The sequence below is a fragment of the Artibeus jamaicensis genome, unplaced genomic scaffold (assembly GCF_021234435.1).
Source record: "Artibeus jamaicensis isolate MK-2021 breed Jamaican fruit bat unplaced genomic scaffold, CSHL_Jam_final contig_3109, whole genome shotgun sequence".
NCBI lineage: Eukaryota > Metazoa > Chordata > Mammalia > Chiroptera > Phyllostomidae > Artibeus > Artibeus jamaicensis.
Window position 1 is genome coordinate 230,410 of NW_026521716.1, and position 19,085 is coordinate 249,494.

The 19,085-nt window shown below is 51.7% G+C and overlaps 1 protein-coding gene across 2 annotated transcripts; it reads right to left on the reverse strand.

The window, feature by feature from the left end:
• Positions 1–16,138: 16,138 nt before the first annotated feature.
• Positions 16,139–17,970, reverse strand: POLD4 (DNA polymerase delta 4, accessory subunit). 2 transcript variants are annotated; one of them, XM_037135264.2, is made up of 4 exons: positions 17,667–17,970; positions 17,331–17,555; positions 17,051–17,121; positions 16,139–16,633 (listed from the first exon to the last, which is right to left on the reverse strand). In XM_037135264.2, exons 1-4 carry the CDS (start codon positions 17,761–17,763, stop codon positions 16,553–16,555), a joined length of 474 nt encoding a protein of 157 aa, XP_036991159.2. In that variant the 5' UTR covers positions 17,764–17,970; the 3' UTR covers positions 16,139–16,552. The 2 variants fall into 2 exon arrangements, with proteins under 2 accessions (XP_036991159.2, XP_036991160.1); XM_037135265.2 differs by having other exon boundaries at positions 17,010–17,121; positions 17,667–17,960.
• Positions 17,971–19,085: the final 1,115 nt, after the last annotated feature.

Genomic DNA, 19,085 nt, shown 5'->3' on the forward strand with positions numbered 1-19,085 from the left:
GGAGTGGAGAGGACGGCTGCGGGCAGTCAAGACACTTTCGCAGTTCTGCCCCAGGCAGGCTCGGGGTCCGGAAGCGTTGGGAGCTCCCGAGAGGAAGTGGGGGGAGGGTCTGTGTGACCCCAGCGCACGCAGTCCCCATTTAACTCCCACCTGATACAGGAGCCGGAGCGGTCGCCCAGCCCCCACTTAACACTTGTGCCACGAGGAGCTCGCCCCCCTCGGGCGGTGGCTTCCACCTTCAGATCCTCCTCCCTACATCGGGTTCGGCTCATCCAAGGCTGGGACGGAACCAGAGCCAGGGCGGCCCCTCGTCTGAACAAGTTTTCGAAAGGCAAAAGTGAACACGACTAAGAGACCGCGCCCCCGTCTCTGCCCCCGGCATCCCAGACACCGCAGAGCCAAGAGAAACTACTTTCAGGCCTCCGCGGCCTCTCCCACGCCGGCAGCGCCCGGGGGTCAGGGAACCCAGCGACTGGGAACCGATCGCGACGCTCGGGCGCCATCTTGCGTCAGTTCCCCTCGCCATCGGGTGACAGCCCGGAAACCACATTTCCCAGAGTGCCTAGCACGTCCGCGCAGGCGCCGAGAGCCTCCTCAGGTTTCCATGGGAACCTCGCCCTTCAGAGTCCCGGCAGTTAGACCGTGGAGCGGAAAGCTGTCGCTTCTCCTCAGGTGCCTTGGCGCTAGGACGGGGTCAGCCGCCAGTTAAGGGGAAAAAGTAGGGGACCTGAGGGGAGGAGGCCAGACGGCCTTGCCTCCCGGGACCGGCGCTCCCAAATTGTCCTCAGTGTCCGGGCGTCCGCGTGCTCCTGGGGCCTCCGCGCTCCGAGGCGAAGGGGCCTGGCTGGGCGAAGTCAGTATCTGTCTTTGGTCCTCGCAGTCCCGCCCGCTCCGTGCCAGCGCCTTGTCACCCTTGGCCGAGGGCTTGCGCGCCGCCGACAGGTATTCCCGGGGCGCGGGCCAGGCGCGGCAGGTGGACACGCAGAGAGAGCGGTGTACGGCAACTAGAGCGCCCGGGGTGGGGTCCGGCTCAGTCTCTGCAGGACCCGGGACTCGGGGCTCAGCCTTCTGGGCGTCAGGTCTCCTTGTTGGAGAACGGGACTTGGGCTGGAATTCTAGTGCACGCTTTGATTCCGCTGCACAGTGGCGGACCCGAGGAACAAGCCCCTCTCTCTCTGAGCCCAAGTTTCCTTCTCTCTAAAGAAAGGAGGTTGAAGCCGCCGCTCCCTAAGGCCTCTTCCAGCGGGCATAGCAGCGTTGTTCCTCACTGCACGCCATGTTCAAGGAGAAAGGGAACTGGATGGGTTGGGCTAGAGTCTCAGCTCAGGGTCTAATCAGAGGCACGTGGGTATGTGACTTTGGGCACAGTTATTATCTCTCTTGAGCCTCCCCTTCCTCATTTGCGAAACTGGGGGGCGGGTAATAACAGTACCACCTCAGGTTTTTGAAAACTAAAGGAGACAATCCATATATAAGTTTAGCCAGAGGACTGTACCTAGTAAGCAGCATCCCGAGTCCAGTCATCATTTCTGATACTTTAAAAAAAAAAGTCCCTTAGCCACTATGAGACCTTTTCCGAATTTTTGGAGCCATTTCTTTTTATGCTGGGCAAGTCCCGTTTTCTAGGCAGGATAGTTTTGTAGGCCTATGCTGATGGGGAGGCCTGTGTCGTCTTACCCGAGACTGGATGCCCTGGCTGGCGCATCTCCTCCCTCAGCTGCGGCAGCACCGGGGGAGATGCCAGGCCCCACACCAGTACTGCAGGAGATACTGTACTTTCCCCTCCTTAACATTCATAGAGGATGTCAGCACTTACGAATTGTGACGCAGAAGCAGCTGAATACGGAATGATAATCTCTGTGTACTGTTGTAACAATCTTACACAGGCTGGACATACACAGTTGGAAGAAATACGTGAGAATCCTATGCTACTGGCCCGGAGCTCGAGCTTTGTGTTAGTTGGGAAAATCCTAACAAAGAGTTTTAAATTAGTTAATAAAATGTTTTTTGTTGTTTTTTTAAAACCTGGAACTACCAGTAGCTCCACAAACAAGCCTTCACGCAGGCATCCTTATGTGGACGTCTGAGTATTTTGAGCTCCTCTCGTCTCCCTGGTGCTGTGTAGGGTACTCTGAGGGACACAGAGATATGTAAGACAGTTTTTGGGCTAAGAAACATGGAGTCTAGTAGAGAAGACCCACTATGCATCCAAACACATCTAATGCAAGTACTTCTCATAATGCGTCGTGAGACAGCCTCGAGTAACTGTGCTGTGAGCATTCAGAGGCAGGACAGAACGCTGCTCAGTGGCCATATAATGAGAGCATTGGGGGAGACAGCATTTGAGTCAGGCCTTGAAGGATGCAGAAAATGTAGATATGCCAAGAAGTAGGGACAAGATATTCCGAGCCCCCTCCCCACAGCCCCGAGACCCAGCGGAGAAATATCTAACACCGACTACACGGTGAGCTCCTAAAAGGCAGGGACTGGGTTTTGGCCAATATTTCATTCCAGCTCAGTGCTTGGGCAGCACTCAGTAAATATTAGTGCAGAAACAGGGGTTACGAATTTCCTGCAGAGCGGAACTGAGATGTGGTCTCTGTATTGCCCTGAGGCCCTTCTGTTAGGCTCACATGCCCCCTTACAGCCACTCAGGGAAGAATGGGAACAGACAGGTGATTAGGAGGTAAGGGCCACATTGTTGGCATATTTAGTGCAGTACCAGCCAACTGGGAGCAGAGTGAACAAGGTCTGGTGAATGAGTAGGAGGGCTTGTGAGCCTTTTTCCTGGAAATGAACTGCAAAACACAAGGGGAGGAAACTGCAGCACAGGGTCTCAAAGCAACCAGTGATGGATATTTCTTTGACTTTTGTGGCATTCGTGTCTTCTCTTGGCCTTTCTTTTTCTGCGGCTCACTCCTCCCCAGAGATGATTTCTCCAGTCTGTGACCCACCTGGGATGGGAGACTGTGTTCACCATGCCAACAGATGGCCAAGACCTGCTGCAGAGGAATGAAGTTGGCTTTAGCAGGACCATCTTCAGGCTGACTTCGGGGCCCTGGCCTTTGTCCTGCCCTGCCTAGGGCTGAACCTGTGCCAGGAGCCAGTACTGAAACAGGCCACTCAGGGCAGCTGTCTAGTGACCTGGGGAGCGGAGAAGTACCTTAGGCCCTGGGTAGAGATGTCACTTGAGGAGGACAAAGCAGAGAAGATTGAAAGGAGAATATCTTGAGGACAGGGAAAATGCTCCTAAGTCCTATTTAGACTTCTCTCCTGTTTAGGCTCACAGAGGGTACAGGGTTTTCAGAACGAGGAATCCAGGGAGAGGTTAAGTGGGTACAACCAAAGAAGGCATGGGGCACTACTGACTGCCAGTTTCGTCTCTAGGCGTGGGATGATGCAGGACTTCTGGGAACCATAAAAGCTCTCTATCCTGGTGCTGCAACCCAAGGTGAGCTGTCCCGCCGTTTTCCTGACAGTGACAGTCGGTGCTCTCCCCGCCGGAGCTGCCCTTCCTCTCGTCCTGCCTCTCCAGCTTGCGCCCACGCTGCTGGTTGCCGGTAAGTGCCCGCCAGGGGTGTCCAGACCCCCTGCAGCTCGGTGCCACGTGAAGCCTTAGTAACTCTGGAGAAGAGGTTACTGCAGCTCAGAGCCCACTGTGGAGGCCTGCTTCAGGCCTCTTCGGGGGCACGGTGATCCTTTACAATTTATAACGGCCAGAAAGTCTCGTATTACAACTTTTGCTTTTCCATCCGAGAGGCCTGAGTTCTCGGGTGGTCAGTCAAAGAGCATTGAGACCAGTGGTTTTTCCATTGCTTCAGTTGCCACTGAAGGGATGCACTGCCTATTAGAGAGACTGCAGTCCCAGACTAACCCGAAGTTAGGCCAAGACTCTCCTGCCTTCCCTTTTCAGCCAGAATTTCCTGTCCATTTTCCTCAGTTCTTCAGCCAGCCCAGCTTCCCTCTGTCAGAAGACATTGGACTAGAGTCTCACTGTCTAGCACTTGCTGGACTGGTGTGTTCCCATGGCAGCAGGTCCCATCAGAGAGCGGGTGCTCCTCCCCTTGCTCTGCCAGGTTTGTCCGCTCCCAGGAAGTCACCCCGGGTAGCTGGGATACTTTAGGGGATTCTGTATCTGGGCTGGAGGACCAAGAATACAAAAGCTATTCTCCCACTGGGTAGGGAGGCAAGTTGGCAAAGTTTGCCCAGTGCGATCCCTGGCCCGGGGAGTAATGCCACACCCCCGCCCCACTGACACCCCTGGCAGCGGCTCAGTGAGCCTCAGAGGTGAAGGTGGGGAGGTGGGTGTGGCTGAGACGGGCATGCAGGACAAGCCCAGACTAAAGCAAGGCCCCACATGCTGGCCTAACTTGAGCCAGATGTGACTGTGGGGGTGGGCAACAGGCTGAGTGAAGGGGGTGCTCCTGAAGGCTGGGGTGAGGAGACAGAACTGATTGTGATGCTCATGCATGATCTTGACGTGGCCTGAGAAGGCTTGGAGCTGGGCGGGTGCGTCTCCCCAGGCAGCGCACACTGCTGCGCAGCTCATCCCTGGGTCGGGCAGACAGACCCCCACCTGATGAAGGCCTCAAAAGACCTTCTCCACAGCCTCCACTCTCACTGTTGGCTCAGCTGGATGCCTCCTCCAGGCCTGTGGGTGCTGTCCACAGGCTGGTTATCTGAGGGTCCCAAACGTGCCTGTGCTAGGCTGAACTCTGCCTCATCCCAGTGTCTGCACCTCTGCCAACCTCAAACTCTTATTTTCCACACAGAAACGGGAAACTGGAAGAGGGAGGCAGAGTGCCATGACAGAGTGAGTGGTTTGGGGCAACAGATGGAATTATTCTGGGATCAGTGGGATGCCTGAGCTGACAAGCAGAGATCCCCACCCCAGGACCGCTGGCTATCCCATGTGGAGGGTGGGGCTGGTGAGAGCACGGCCAGATGCTCTCCCTGCGGCCAGATCTGCAGCAGGCAGTCCCTGCTGCCCTGCCCACCCTCTGCTGCAGCCTCCCCCTCCCCCTCAGCCCTGCTCTTTTATCAGTTTCCCCCTTCCTCTTCCCTGGCCTGCCTGCAGATGAGCTTCTTAGGAGTGCCCGTCTTAGCCTGCAGGACTGGTGCTCCTGGGCAGATACCTCTGATTCCTCTCTCACAAAGGAAAAAGGACTTAGATAAGAGAGGAGGTTATGGCAAGAAGACAACTACATGCAGGCGACATGGAAAGGAACCAGAGTGATGGGACAGTACTGAAGAAGGACTGGAGGTACCAGTTAGCTCTAAAGGCCTGCCGATCCCTGGATGCGTGGTGGGGCCAGGTGAGGCTGGTCCAACGGAGAAGCTGTCCTCGGAAAGAGAATTCTCTTTCTAATTGGACCCCTCTTTGACAGGCTGAGGGCCTGCTAAGGATCCATTTGACAGGAAGGCCGGGTAAAACTAAACCCATTCGTCTTCCTTACAATTCATTTTTCTGAGTCTTGAGCTGCAAACTAGCCCCGCCTGCTGACTTTCCCATTTCCTCTTTTCTTCTACACCCAGGTGTAAGCCTCGGGTAATAATTCTCATGTAGCACATTTAACCAATTACCAAATTCTGCCGGTCCTTCACAAAAACAGTTGCCTTTTATTCCTGCTTTCTCTGCCTAGCCCAAGTCCCTGCTCCCATTCCTCCAAGCTGCTTACATCCTTTAGTCTCCAGAACATCATGACCGGAGTAATCTTTTTGGATATTTCATCGTTTTACATGTTACTCCATGCTTATTGCCTCCTGTGGGGCTCCCACTGCCTGCCAAGTGCAGTGCAGACTCTGTTCTTCTGCTCAGGGACTTTCCCAGTCTGTCGCCAGCTGGCCTTCCTGGCTTCATCACACAGCGTCCTCGTGCGCACCTTCCGCTCAGATCCAGCAGACTGCCGCTGCTCCTCGAGAACGCTCTTCCCACCTCTTCCCCGTTTTGCTCATACAGTCCTTTCAGCCAGCGGGAAGGGAGGTGGGGGTCCCCTCTAACATCATACTGTCCTTTCAGCGGGAAGGGAGGTGGGGGTCCCCTCTAACATCATACTGTCCTTTCAGCGGGAAGGGAGGTGGGGGTCCCCTCTGACATCATACTGTCCTTTCAGCGGGAAGGGAGGTGGGGGTCCCCTCTGACATCATACTGTCCTTTCTGTCAGCGGGAAGGGAGATGGGGGTCCCCTCTAACATCATACTGTCCTTTCAGCGGGAAGGGAGGTGGGGGTCCCCTCTGACATCATACTGTCCTTTCAGCGGGAAGGGAGGTGGGGGTCCCCTCTGACATCATACTGTCCTTTCAGCAGGAAGGGAGGTGGGGGTCCCCTCTGACATCATACTGTCCTTTCAGCGGGAAGGGAGGTGGGGGTCCCCTCTGACATCATACTGTCCTTTCAGCGGGAAGGGAGGTGGGGGTCCCCTCTGACATCATACTGTCCTTTCAGCAGGAAGGGGAAGTGAGGGTCCCCTCTGACATTTATTTATTCCTTCAAAATTTGTGTTGAGTACTTTCTTTTTATTTTAAAAAATCTCAGGGCTATCAGCTTCATTGATAGTGCAATGAATACATGTATACTCTACATATAGAATCACTAGTTGTTAGTCTTTGCCACATTTCTCTCTTTTCTCTTTTTTTCTGGACCCATTGAAAATATGATGTAGGCATTAAGACACTTCACCCCCAAATATTTTTGCCCTTTTCTCTTAATAAGGACATTGACCTATGTAACCACAATATACTTTCTTTGGAAAATTGTGGTAAAATACACATAACATAAAATTTACTATCTTAACCATTTTAAGTGTATAATTGTGGCGTTGAATACATTCAGGATTGAGCAACCATCACCACTATTTCTAGAACTTTTTCATCACCATAAATAGAAACTCTGTATCAGCTAAGTGACCCATCCCCCCATAGCCTCTATTCTACTTTCTGTCTGTATTGTTTGTCTATTCTAGGGACTTTATACAAGTGGAATCATACAAAATTTGTCCTTCTGTTACTGGCTTATTTCACTTAGCATAATGTCTTCAAGGTTCATCCATGTTCATATATGTAGCGTGTATCAGAATTTCATTAATTTTTAAGGCTAAATGATATTCCAGTGTAGGTGTGTGTGACATTGTGTTTAGCCGTTCGTCTGTTGCTGGACCACTTGGGGCGTTTCCCCCTTTACTGTTGTGAGCGGAGCGGCTGTGAACGTGGTGTAGTAGCCTCTGTGTGATGCCTGCTTTTGCTCTGGGTACGCACCTCTCGTGGGATGGCTGGGTCATATAAGTCTATGTTTGACTTTTGGAGGCACCAGCAAACGATTTTCCATAGCAACCAAGAAATTTCACAGTGTTGCAATATTATTATCTAGACTACAGACCATAATTACATTTCTCCAAATATCCCTAAATTTTCCATTACAGCTTCTTAAAAAAATTTGATTCAGGATCCAATCCGGGATCACAGGCTGTATTTGGTTGTTATGTTTCTTAGTTCTCCTTTAATCTAGAGTAGTCCTGCCTTTTTGTTTTTCATGACCCTGACATGTTTGAAGAACCCAAGCTAGTTGTGTTATAAAACATACCTCCATTTGGATTTGTTTGAATATTTCCTCACAGTTAGATTTAGGTTAAGTCTTTTGTTAAGAATATTATATTACAGCCCTGGCTAGTGTGGCTTAGAGGATTGAGGACAGTGCCTGCAAACCAAAGGGTCACCAGTTCAATTCCCAGTCAGGGCACATGCCTGAGTTGTGAGCCGGGTCCCCTGTTGGGGGCATGTGAGAGGCATCCATTTGATGTTTCCCTCCCTCTCTTTCTCCTTCCCTTTTCCTTTCTCTAAAAACAAATAAAATCTTTCAAAAAGGAATATTATGTTACATAAGTGACACATTCTTTCTGTTGTATTACTTTAATAATTTAATTTACTAATTGTATTAGTAAATTAGTGCTGATATTAGTAAATGTATTACTAATACCATTTAATATTGCTTTATCCCATTATCGTTGATACTGCATTTGCATACTTGTTTAAGGTGGGATCTGCTGGATCTCTCCATCGTCAAGAAACCCTTTTCCCTTTATAGTCGTGACTAATCTGTTGGGTGATAAACTGAGACCACGTGAATCTGCTGTCTTCAGCAATCTGTCAGTTATTAGTTTCGGCATCAAATAATTTATGCCTAAATTATTTATGTCATTCTTTCTACATTTAGCATGCATTTAATATAATAAGCTATTATCTTCGGTAAAGAATTTTCCCTTGTTTCCTTTTCAGTATAATTATAGATTAATGTATTCCTATTTTTATTCGGTGTGTTTTAAGCCATTACCATCATTATTGTTTCAGATGCTCAGATTTTTTTACATTTGTCCAGTGAGAGCCCCTTCAGGCCCCGAGTCCTTCTGTCATGTCTCTGTTGGTCTTTGAGCGCCTGTCGCACGACATGATGTTCCAGCTGCACCTAGGATTTTCCCTGACTAAGTATGGAGTCAGCCATTTGTCCCAAGGTCTCTAGTTTCTTTCGTGTGGGGAAAGGACATTTAGAAACTGAGGTCCAGGTTCTAGGTTTACTTGTTGCTACTAGGGATCTGTTGCTTCTAGGCTTTGTCAATGGGCAGAGAATGAATTTTTTTTAATCATTAGATTATAAGACTCTGCTTTTGACCACATGAGCCTTCCCATTATAAACAGCTATAAAACTGGGAGATATGTATGGGTCAACTAGTATAAGGCTCCGAGCAGTGAGCAGAACTGTGAGCCCCGAGAGAAGGACAACACCGGAGGTGAGCCCCTGAACTTCTGCCTGGGGACAGGGTGCCGACCACAGCATGGAGGTGGGGCCCATGCAGAGCGCAGCCGTTCTCCTGAGCTGATTGGATGGAGATCGGAGTTGACGGCTGCTCAAGCAGCTGGTTTCAGGGCAGGGTGTTCGGGGGGTGGCCGCTGTGTAGGGGGCAGGGTGCCCAGAAGTCCGTGAGTGGGTTCTCTGTGGGTCCTCAGCTGAAAGTGGGGCTGCATGTATGTAGGGTGAGACTCTGTCAGACCTGGCAGGGAGCTGCTCTGTGGGTCTGGGAGCGGAATGGAGATGCTGGAGGCTGCGCAGTGCTGGGGTGAGCTGAGTTCTGTCCTAGCCAGACCGGAAATACTTCACTGATACTCTGGGCGCTGGGCTGAGAGACCAGAAGGGCCATGACCCAGAGCAGGGGTTGGCGAACTGTGGCCTGACAGAATCTTGCCCGTGGTGGCCTGTTTGTTTACGTGTTGTCAATGGCTGATTTCACACTGCGGTGGCAGAGCTGAGGAGTTGTGAAAGTGAGTCTTTGGTGTAAATCTCTAAAAGTGGGATTGCTGGGCCAAAGGGTAAATGCTATGTCTTAATAGTGTGACCAGATTCCGCCCCAGCCCTGTAGAGGCTCCTGTGTGTTTCCGCAAGTCTGGACAACATATGCCGTCCCATGTTTTTAGCTTTTGCCGATCATACTTAGAGTGAAGGGTAGACTGAACACCCTTCTGGACTGGGGACCCAAGCTGTCTGCTGCTCATACTGTTCACTCCAACTTGTGGTCTGTATGCACTTGATAAAGTAATAAAGGAATGAACTGGTTGGACTTACACTGGACTCTTATGAACCCTGTTGCCATGACGAGTTAACTCTTGTCGCAGTGTGCGGCAGTGCCAGGTGCCTGGCAGAGACCTTGTAAAAGAGGGGTTGGGCCTTCTAGAGAGCCATTCTGGACCGTCCCACTGCCAGGACCCCCATAAGGACAGGTAGAAGACGCTTCTCTCCTAGCGGGGTGCCGTGAAGTGAGAACAGTGTCGTGAGTCCAGGGACTTCCACAAAGCCACTGCAATACCTGACACAAAACCCTTTTTACCCTAGTGGAATCGTTTTTATTGTTGTTCATATTTGTTAGCTATATTAACATGCACATGGTAAGACTGTTTTTTAACTGATTGATCAATTAAATAGGTAATATAATTATGTAGTTCAAAATTCATACTTTTTGGAAATCCTTTTTCTCCACCTCACTATGAATTTCAGAGATCATCTTACCTATACCAATACAGAAAGAGCTTCCTTGAACTTTTCACAGCACGGCACCCATTGTGCACTGCTTACTGGTTCCTGACTGACAGCCATTTAGGCTGTTTATAGTCTTTGCTCTTGCAAACAGTGCTGTAATAAATCATCTTGTATATGTTATTTTACACATACAAGTATATGTAGAGGGTAAATTTCTAGATATGGACTGAAAGGGGTGCCTGCATTTTGATAAACAGTGCCAAATTGATGTTCTTGGAGTTGTGCTACTTTGTGCCTCATCACTGTGGGACTGCAATAAAGCCTCAGCATCCACGGTTGAGAAAGCCTGTCAAGAAGTGGGCAGGATGGCCCTGTGTTCTCGGGATATGATGATCATGTCTACTCCGCATCTGAGAGACCCTCAGATGAGCACTCAGCTGACTGGCCCGGTGGGGGCACAGGCTTCACAGCAGGAAATGAGAAGGAGCCTGCTTGCTTCTGAAGCTAACTGCTTTGATGCCTTCCTTGCTGAGAAGGTTCTAGGAAAAGATAGCTTCTACGACCAAGGCCAGACAACCCCAGGAGAACTGACTTTAGATAGAGACCAAATTTCACTCAAGTTTAGGACTGGCCTTCACAATTGGTGCCTCAATGGTTTTCGTAGCCTAGACAAGACCAACAGACCAAACAGTAGGTATGGGTGAAGTGGAAAGGTTCTGTTGGCTTACTAACAGTGGGGTGCTTGTTGTGTAGCTGGCCCGTGCAGGCACGTGCAGACGTGGCTAGAATACTCTCCAGCGGCGGAGGCCATGAAATGCCTTGTTGTGGCAGCGCGATGTGCAATAGAACAATATAAACGGTACCACAGGGAGCAGAAGATGAGTCCTTACTTCTTAGGGAAGACAGCACGGAGAGGAGCAGCATGAAATCAGGGGTGGGACTCGCAGGACCAGGAGCCACCAGAACCTCCAGGTGAGGTGAGGGAGGCATCTACTCCAGAGGAGGTTTCTAGGAAATGTCTTTGCCTTCAAGAAACAAAGGACCAAAGGAGGACTCAAGAAGGACTCAGGACTCAATACATGGTCCAGCGTCACTTGTCCACCTTGGGGACACCCCTGCTTGTCTTTGAATACTCAGCTAAAGGGCCGTCTTCAGGAAGTCTGAGTTCCCTTCCTTTGTTTACTTGAGTTTCTTGGTAAATTAGCTCCTCTAAGCCTTCACACTACTAGTGAATTTGTGTGGGTTTGAGGGTGAGTAAATGTTGCCACACCTGAGTCAATAAAGAATGAATCAGTATGGCTCTCATTGATGGGTGTGGCCCTGGTAGTTAGTTACTATGACAACTGGGAATACCAGAAGGAACTACAGAACGACAGAATTAGGGGACAGAAATGCCATCCTATGGCATTTCCATCTCCTCCTAATGATATACATTTTTTGACATCTCGGCAATGTCACACCACCCATTATTAGCTCTGGTGAAGTTCTTGGGACCCTCCTAGACACCACTCTCCCTTGCCTCTCCTGCCACTCTGACGACTCCCCTCTCAACCATGGGTCTTCCACCCAAGGCCGTTTTTGGTCCTGACTTTGCACCTTCCCCCGTCTCTCTCCAGTCAGAGAACTCATCCATGCTCAAGGGTTCCGGTGTCAGTTCTAAACAGGTGATTTCCCTTTATCCCCTGGATACCACATTTTCTCCTGACCTCGCTGCTAGACTTGACCTCTAGATTTCCATGGCCAACTAGATGTTTCCATTTGGGTGTTCTGTTGACATCTCAAAGTAAACATGCCTGAAATTGAACCTCCCAGTTTCCATTTCTCTGTCCATGGCACCAGTATTCTCTCATCCACCCAAGTTCAAAACCTGAGTCATGTTTGACGCTTCCTCCCCACTCTTCCTTTCCCAAATGCAAGTCTTGCCAACTTTCTTTGCACATCTCTTTAGCTTTTTGTCTTTCCCATTCTGTCTGTCCCAGTACCTCTGTCTTGAATACTTAATGGCTTCCTGCTTGGTCTTCCTGCCTGCAGTTTCTCCCCCTTCCCCTGTAGTCTTTCATACCTGGTCAGAAACATTCTCTAGAATGATTATTTTTTTTATCTGCTCTCTCTTCTGCTCAGAAGCCTTCAAGAGCTCTCATCACCATAGATGAGCCCAAACTGCTTGGGCCCGAGACCCTGCATGGACCCCAGCCCCTCACTGGCATCATCCCTCCCAATACGAGTAGAGGCTCTGCAGCCGCCTCCAGGACTGTCTTATTCTTGACACTTAAATGCTGCACAACCTTGTGCAAGTTCTCAACCCCCCCGTGTGTGAATTTCTTCTCTTTTTTGTTTTTTGTTTAATTTATTTATTTTTAGAGAGAGAGGAAGGGAAGGAGAAAGCATGGGAGAGAAACATCACTGTGTGGTTGCCCCTCATGAATCCCCCACTAGGGACCTGGCCCACAACCCAGGCACGCGCCCCGACTGGGAATTGAACCAGCAACCCCCTTCTTCACAGGCCCACGCTCAATCCACTGAGCTACACCAGCCAGGGCTGAATTTCTCCTTTAAATCACTTTATAAAAATTTTATAATCATTTCTAGGGTTGCTGTGAGGATTAAAGGCATTTAGAACAGTGCCAGATGCATCAGCACCGAAATGCTAGTTTTTATTGTGCTGACTTTCACAGAGTGTGTGCTGCAGTCTGCACACCTCTCCCCTGGGTGCACACGCCCTGGGTGCCTTTGCACAGCCCACTCCTCCAGTCCAGAACGCCCGTCTCTGCTGGCTCACTCTTCCTCACCCTTCAAGGGCCACTTATCAGCGGCTCCTTCCGGTAAGCAGTTGTGTGGGGCTTTCTGCCACATTGCTCAGCCTGGGCTGGGTGGAGGGGGACATGTCAGGGTATATGAAGCCAGCCATAGGCCACGCGTGGGGCATCTTCCTGGCAGCTTCATTTTACTTGAAAAGTAAGTTTATTCATTTTATGTCCACATATGTCATGGAGTAGAATGCAGAATTAACCGAAAGTTTTTAAGATCAAACACACAACGACTAAGAATATTCAGCACGGAGGTATCTTGGGCCACCCCCCAGCTGTAGTGGGTAGTCTATGTTTGTCCTGCCGCAGACGGGTCTGACAAGCAGCGACATGCTGAGCGGAAGGGGCTGGGCACTGACGAGGCAGAGGCGGTGCCAGTGCAGCCGCGGGGGCAGTCCTTGACTCAAGGCCTGTGCGGCGGGGGGTCCCTTTAACAGGTGCTGCTTTTGAGAGAATTCGTGTCCCCACCACTCCCAGTTGCCCCGAGGTAGAAACATTACATTGTCTTTTCACCTTTTGATGTGGGTAGGTCTGATCTCCCCAACACCTTCCTAAGCACCTGCAGCACAGGTGCGGGCGGGAGTGCAGGTGCAGGGTGATAGAATGGGAAGACAGACCTGGGTGTGAATTGGGCCCTGGGTTTTTTACTGGTGAGCAAGTCACTTTTCCTCTCAGCCTCAGTTTCCTCATCTGCAAAGCAAGAGTAATACCTACCTAATGAGATTGTCCCAAGGAGTCAACTAGATAAACCACGTACAGCAGATGACACGGATGGCCCTTCGTAAACGTCAGATCTGTTCTAGTCGTACCTGGCTCTCAGCAAACATCTGATTCTTGAATGTTCCCGCTCCCACTGGATCCCTCTCCTGTGCCGAGTCCCGCATCCTTGGCCTCTCTTCCTGTCACAGCGGATGTTTCTGTCTAAGGTCATCTTCTTCCTGGCTCTTCTCACCTCTACAAAGACCTCGTTCATAAAACTGCCTCCTCAGCTTCCCTCCCTATTGGCTCACTCTATTTACCATGTAATTATGCTGTACTTACTAAAACAAAAAACACAACAATAAATTAACCCCCCCCCCTTTGGTCCCACATCCCCTTCTAGTTACCACTCTGTTTCTCTTCTCCCTTCACAGTTAAAAGGTCCTGGAAGCTGGCGTGCTCCCTGTTTGCCCTTCGCCATTTCTTCTGAGCCCACCCCAGGCACACTCCCGACCCCGGTGCTTCAGGGCCTTGCTCGTCTCCAGTGACCTCTGCATTGCACGTGCAGTGTGCTGTTCTCAGGGTTCTTTTACCATGAGACCTGAAAACACCTTCTGCCCAGGCCTCCCAGGCCCTAATTTCTCCTTATTTCCCTCCAGTCTTGCAGCTCCTCAGCTTCCTTTGCTGCGTGCTCTCTTCTCCCTCCTCTGTAAGCATGGAAGGTCCCAGGGCTGTCTTTGGGCCACTTCTTGTCTCTGTCTGTATTCACCCAGGTAATCTCATTCACCCTCATGGCTTTAAATATCATTTGAAAGATGCCCAGACTTCTGTCTCAAATCCATAGCTCTCCCCAGAACTCCAGACTTGCATATCCACTGCCTGCTCCCATCCCTGCCGGGATGTGTCGCAGATGTCAAATCCAAACTCTTAATTCCCACCCCACCCTTCCCTTCCCACAATCTTTCTCATCTTCGTAATGGGAACTCTGTCCTTCCAGTTGCTCAAGCCAAAACCTTTGGCGTTATCCTTGGCTGCTTTCTCGCAAACCCCACAGCCAACTAATCAGCAAGTCCTGTCAGTCAGTTATTCCTTGGAAATATAGAAGGAATCTGGCACTTCTTACAACCACCATCTCCCACCCTGGTCCAAATCACCGCCACCTCTCACGAGGCCAACTGGAATAGCCTCCTGAGTGGTTTCGCGTCTTCTTCTCCCAACCCTAGGATCTCTTCTCCAACAACCAGAATAATGTTTTCAAAGCATGTTTGATTATGTCATTTATTGGCTTCATACCCACCAATGCCTTCCTCCGACTCAGAATAAAATCCAGATTCCTATCCTAGCCTGCAAGGCCCTGCAGGGCCTACCTGCTGCATTTCTGGCCTCATTTCCCACCACACTCCCCTTGCTCCCTCTGCTCTGGCCACACTGGCCTCCGTGCTGTTCCTTGACCAGGCTGGAAACACTGCTGCCTTGGGGAGGGTGTGCTTGTCATTCCTTCTGTCTGGAGCACCCACATAGGTGCAAGGCTCACTCCCGTACTTCCTTTAGCTCTGCTTCAAGGCCATCTGCTGGAGAGCCTTCCCTGACCAGCCTCTCAGGCACTGTCTGGCCTCTCACGCCAGTCTCGCTTACCATGGACCACCACCCGACATATTGTGTACGTGTTTGTTTTTGTCCACCTCCTCACCACTAACAACACCCTAGGGAACCTCTAGGTCCGGCACATCCAGGCTCTCAGCACATGGGCAGGACGTGGTATAGATGGGAAGAGCTTATGCACATGGACCACGTCCTGCTAGTGCTGCCAGGCAACCTTGCACAACCTTCCTGGGGTTAGTTTCCCTCCCTGTAAAATCTGCCTTGAAGGCTTTTAAGGGAGTTTAGAGATAAAACATTTGAAGTCTTTGAGGCATGATGAGTGCTCAACAAAACGGGGGCTAGAAAGACCACTTGGTCATTCTCTAGGCCTGTTTCCAAGGAGTTCATCGTGCTTCTCCACCTGCCCCAGAATGGGGGGCTGAAACAGCAAACGAAGGTGACCTCATGTGAGTACTGATTACGTTCTCCATCTCACACTGTCCCAGGGCCCCCTAAATGTTGCTGCTGGCTCCAGCCAGTTCTCTTCCATCCCCAGCACTATCCAGTTCCCTACCAAAGACCCTCAGACATCGGCCATCTCTGAGCAGGTCCTGTGGGTCAAAACCCTCCCCCAACCCTGCTTTGAATCCCCCATGTGGGAAGCAGAGGTGCTTGCTGGGAGTGAGTTTGTCTGGACTTTATGAGCCATGGACACCATGGATCTTCTGACAAAGGACCTATTTTTGTGAGGGGGAGAACACTGGGCAGGCTAGATGGTTGGTCTCAAAGGTTTTCTCCAGCTGGTCCATGTAGGCGACAAAGAGTAGTTTTCCTGTGCACCACCAGAGGGTGCCAGAGATCGTGAAGGGCTCTGGAGGACCTGTCCGTTGGGTTTCAAAGATGTCTTTCAGGTCTAAGGTTAGGCAGCGAGGTGGGTACGCGCACATTGTAAAAAAGCACACTGCTGGCTCTCTCCCACCTCCCAACTTTCTGCATGCTGCCAGCCCAAGCAGGGACACATTAAAGGACTGGAGTTTAGGCTTCTGGCCTGTGTTATTTATTGATAAGCATTAGTGAACCCCTTGTCCTGTGAGCTCCACCAGTTCTGCCCTCAGATTCCTAGCCTTAGGTGGGGATGCATCTGCCTGAGTCTGCTCAGCTAAGGCTGTGCCTAAATAGCTACCCTGTCCTCAGGATCACAGTGTTTAGGTCAGGGAGGCATGTGGCCGGCATCAGAATCCTCACGGCTGGATCCTTGCCCTCAGAGACCACCCCCGAGGCAGGAAGGGCTCCTTGGCTCTCCGAGGGGCTCCAGGGGCCCGCTGGTTAGATGGAGGGCTGAGCAGGGAGACCCCCAGATTCAGCGTCTTTCCTTCCCTGCAAGACTCTTTCCTGCCAGACGTTCTCCGCAGCAGAGCCGAGCTGAGGGACAGCAGTGGGCTCTCACTTGCGTCCAGAGGTTCTTGGGTAGCGGGCAGGAGATCTCAGGTGGTGGTACCTCAAAGCGGGTAGAGATGCCAGAGGCTGTACAAGGGGAGATGGGAGGAAGGAGAGACCAGAGAGAGTCGTTAAGTCCCTTGATCTGATTTCAGCAGCAACAGTTCCTGGCCATGGCCTATAGTTGTTGGTCATCCCCTCAGTACGAAGTAGTACCTTGGGCCTCAGTGTACCCTTCCCCCACCATTATTAGCTCAGGGATAGGAACTATTAAAGCAACAGTAATGCTGCCTACCTGGGCCAGACACCTTGTAGAACTTTCTTGCCTGCTCTGCCAGCACCTCCAAGCCAGCACCCATTTCTCCCTCAGGTCAGGGCAGCCCCCACCCCCAGGGTCAGCAGACTGGCAGTGCCTGGAACAGGCTCTGGCTCCTCCGAAAGCCCTCCCTGGCCTGTCTCTGACCTGAACTGGAAGCGGGGATCTCCGAGGTGGGTTTGCAGCACCTGACGCACTTCTGGGGGAGGCTCCAAGCCCATCTGCTCTGCCCGGTGCCAGCGCTGCAGCCTTGTGATCCCTGCCAGGGAGGGGAGAAGGCGATGGGGCCTCAGGGTGGGCGGGGAAGAGTCCAGGCTACAGAATGTGCGTGGAGGGGTGTGGAGGGACGCTCCCCAGGCTCAGAAGACAGTGCCTGAGAGGGTCAGGCAGGGGCTTGGGTTATTTCAGAGACATGTGGGTGACAGGACTGGTTCCAGCACATGGTCCAGGGACCTGATGGCTTCTCACCTGTGCAGGGCCCATACTGCCAGGCCAGGTCAAACTGCCTCAGCAACTCCAGCTCCACTTCATTGACGCTCAGGGGCTGGGTCTCTTCCTCTGCTACGACAAGCTGCTCTTCAGGCCTGCCCAGGACTGTGCCCTGCAGGGTGGGTTCCCTGCCCCTTGCCTCACAGTTGTCCCATGGCTCCTCAGCCCTCACCGTCCCTCTGCCTCTGTCTTCCGCCACCAGGCCTGGTGTAAGAGGTAGAGAACATACTTCACATCCCCTTGCATTGCCCCCATCCACCCATGTCCCATGTCCCTTGGTGTCCTCTCCTCCCACCCTCCCCACACCTCAGAGACCTAGCTCTGGTGCCAGCTTCCCCTTGCTGTGTCCAGTGGGGCTCTCCCTCCTCTTTACTACTGCGTAGGAGTCAGTGATCAGCCGCTTCCGGTCCATGGCGCCCACCCAGACAGGCGGAGAAAGGCCAGTGGTCACGAGAGAGACAGCTGCTGAGAGAGAGAGTGAGAGAGGGCTGGGGCCAGAGAGCGAGCCTGGGACCAGCAACGGGCAGACAAGATGACCCAGACGAGCGGAGAGGAAGTCCGCAGTTTCCAGAGAATGACGTCTCTCCTCTTGCCCACAAGCACGGAAACATCAAAGACCTAAGCCAATGGCAGGCTGCCTCGTAGGGGCGTGGTCTGACTCCAGCCAATAGCAGACATCACAGGCTGAGGGGGCCGGGCAGCTGCAGCAGCTGTGTCCCAGGGTAGAAGGGGTGAGGCTAGAGTGGGAGACCTGTCAAAACGCCCCAGACTGCACCACCTCCTCCTGCGCCCCCCCCCCCCCGGCCTGCAGTGAGTCTCTGGGGACTTACAGAGCGTTATCCTCAGCCTCTCACTTCCCGTTTTCCCTTCCTAGGCAAATGTTCTTTTCAGCCTCACTAATCCCCGTGGCAGGTTTGTAACTCCCCAGAGCCCAGCTGTAGCCTTCCACTCCCCACCCCCATCCTCCTTGGCACACAGAATGTTGTGGGGCACGAGGTCCGAAGAGAGTTTGGGCTAATCCAGCCCTCTTCCCTGCTCCCACCCCACCCCCACTGGCCCCAGGAGAGCTGGCTGGAGAAGCCCATGGATTTGGAAATCTCCTTTCTCACAGTCTGCGCCCAAAGATACTGCCCACCCTTAGCCCAGGCAAGCATTTGCCTTGTTGGCTCTCCTGGGGTCCCACAGCCTGCTCCCTGCCGGACCTACTAGTTAGGAAGATTCCATACTGAGCAGGAGGCCAGAGTGTGTTTGGATCCCCAGTTCTTCATAGCAAAATCTGCCAAGTCTGTAGCATACTAATGTGTGAGTGTGCGCAAAAAATACCAACAATAAACCTGACACCAAATACTGTTCTAAGCACTGTCCCACAGATTCGACTAAAATTGATGTAAAATGGTTCTTGCAAGTATGAAGTGCTGATAGTCACAGGCATTGTGGGGACCCTGTTAAACCACAGCCCCTCGGTGTTCTCCAGGAGCTCACAGGCTACAGAGGCAGGCAGATAGGACCCACAAGCTGTCCATGCAAGGAAAAAGTTCCTCACAAGCAGGAGAGGGCGGAGGGGGGGGGGTCAGAGATGGGTTGGACCACAAGACTGGCTTAGCACTGGAAGACCTCCTGGAGGAGGCAGGCTAAATAAACAGTGTCTCACAATTCTCCGCCCATGACCTTTGTCCCTGGGCTCCTGTCATTGCTGACTCACCCCTATATCCCGCCTCCCCCTCACCAACTTTC

Bases quoted from the DNA above. Each gene is read 5' to 3' on its own strand.
- POLD4 (XM_037135264.2), bottom strand. From the start codon at position 17,763: ATGGACCGGAAGCGGCTGATCACTGACTCCTACGCAGTAGTAAAGAGG. The intron at 17,122-17,330 runs GTGAGAAGCCAT...CCTCCCTGGCAG, and splicing joins GCAGTATGGGCCCTGCACAG to GGATCACAAGGCTGCAGCGC. The intron at 16,634-17,050 runs GTGCTGCAAACC...CCCCTTGTACAG, and splicing joins CTCCCCCAGAAGTGCGTCAG to CCTCTGGCATCTCTACCCGC.